Source organism: Myotis davidii, unplaced genomic scaffold (genome assembly GCF_000327345.1).
Source record: "Myotis davidii unplaced genomic scaffold, ASM32734v1 scaffold332, whole genome shotgun sequence".
Classification (NCBI taxonomy): Eukaryota; Metazoa; Chordata; class Mammalia; order Chiroptera; family Vespertilionidae; genus Myotis; species Myotis davidii.
The window spans coordinates 4,403,923-4,405,898 of record NW_006285779.1 but is presented as its reverse complement, the minus strand read 5'-3'; the positions used below and the strand labels follow the sequence as shown (position 1 = coordinate 4,405,898).

The 1,976-nt window shown below is 52.0% G+C and overlaps 1 protein-coding gene across 1 annotated transcript in view; it reads left to right on the top strand.

The window, feature by feature from the left end:
• Nucleotides 1-867, top strand: part of WNT8B (wingless-type MMTV integration site family member 8B) — an 18,505-nt gene extending 17,638 nt beyond the window's left edge. Inside the window, 1 exon segment of the mRNA XM_015559277.1 lies at nt 2-867. Coding sequence (XP_015414763.1) covers nt 2-65 — 64 coding nt within the window. The 3' untranslated portion in view covers nt 66-867.
• The last annotated feature ends 1,109 nt before the right edge of the window (nt 868-1,976 follow it).

Below are 1,976 nucleotides of genomic sequence, written 5' to 3'. Positions count from 1 at the left end.
ACTTCTGCAGCCGCGCGGAGCGGCCGCGGGGGGGCGCTGCGCACAAACCCGCGAGAAAACCCTAAGGGTCTCCCCTCCCGCTCCTTTCCCCATTTGTCCTCGGCTTCTTTTAGAGACCCCAGTAATAGAGGAACCTCGAGATGCGGATCCCGCACTCGCAAGCCCAGGGTCCCGAGAGAGGCTGCTATCTCCGGGGATGTCATTTTCCAACCTGTTTCCCATTTCCGGGGCTCTCTCTGGGAGCTGTCTGAAGGGTCCTCACGGCCCACACTTACTCTGAGAACTTTCTGAGGTTTGACCTATTGATCTTCTTTGGACGAGGATGAGAATAGATGGTCCTCCTCCCCGTCCTAGTTGCCCTAACGCTGGACCTAGCCTATGGAGCCGTAGGAACAGGAAGACCCCCGCTCAAATATACAGGGGGCTGGGGGTGGGGGGAGCCTTGGCTTCCCTCTTGTCCATTTTTGCGCCCCGCCCCCTTTTCTGCCAGGTCTCTATCACAGCTACATCTTCCTTCTGCAGAGCCACTCCCCAGGAATCTCTAATGCTTTCTCTCCCCTTCTCCCTTCCCCTCTTTACCTAAAGAGAAACTGTGAGAAAACTGACCCAGGGAAAGCATGTGCTGGGGGACCTGTTCTTGGGGCAAGGGTTGAAGATGGGGAAAGTGGGTACCCTAGAGTGCTGCCTGCTGAAAACCCAGGGTGCTACTCATCCTGTGACTCCGTGTCTAATGGACTTTACCGGTGGGACAATGACTTCCTGACAATCAGCAAGGTGCTCCAGACACATACCCACAAGGTCTAGGAACTATGTAAGGTCAGATGGCCAGTCATTTCCTACCCTTTAAGTTACCCTCCCTGCCCCTAACCCATTGCCCCCTAGCAACCATCTCTACCTCTTCTCCTTCCCCACAGGATCCGAGTTCCTCCGAGCCAAGACTGAGCTCCATAAAGCCAGGTTCCCACTGGGTTGTGCACCTCTAAAGGCAGGCATGAGAAAGGAGCTGGGACCCTTCCTTTTCAGTAACCTGGCTCTCAAACAGGCAGGATTCAGGGCCTTGGGTACCTTCCTTTAATAAGTAAACTTTCTGCCATGAAACTAGAACTAATAGGAAGTTCAGTACCTTGGATTTTTGATTTATTGCAGTCGCTGTGATATGTGCCCTTTTTTTCCAGGGATTGAACTTATTCTTGGGGACACAGAGGAAGGCGGGTGGAAGATACAACCTGTAGGCCAGTGATGGCGAACCTATGATATGCGTGTCAGAGGTGACACGCGAACTCATTTTTTTGGTTGATTTTTCTTTGTTAAATGGCATTTAAATATATAAAATAAATATAAAAAATATAAATCTTTGTTTTACTATGGTTGCAAATATCAAAAAGTTTCTATATGTGACACGGCACCAGAGTTAAGTTAGGGTTTTTCAAAATGCTGACACGCCGAGCTCAGAAGGTTCGCCATCACTGCTCTAGGCCCTCCCCTTGGCCCCACCTTGCCAGAACACCATCCTCTGTAGAGCCTCACTTCCCTGATGGCCTAAATAGTTATTCTGGCCTGAGGCGAATCTGCCAAGGATTAGTCAATCAGCCACGTAAATCTTCCACTAATACGTTCACTCAGTAGTGAGCATGCTGCAGTGGTGCTCGAGTCTCCCGGTTCTTGTCCCAGAAGCAGTGCAGCAGGGACGTGCTTAGGAAAGAGGGCTATGGGAAGGGAAGAGCCAATCCCCGACTGTCACTGCAGCCCCGGGAGCTTCCCAGCCAAGTCTCTTCCTTTAGGCCGGCCGTGGGTCTGCTTTTTGGGAGCAGAACTGGTCAGATGCCAGACAACCTCATCCCGCTTCTCCCAGAGCAGGAGAAAGCAGAGACGGTGTGGCCCCAAGGAGGTAACAGGGGTCACGGCTCTAGGGGCCAACCTGTGAGTGGAAGGGCTCCCATATTCCAAACTGAGACAGTGGCCAGATCAGACTCCAA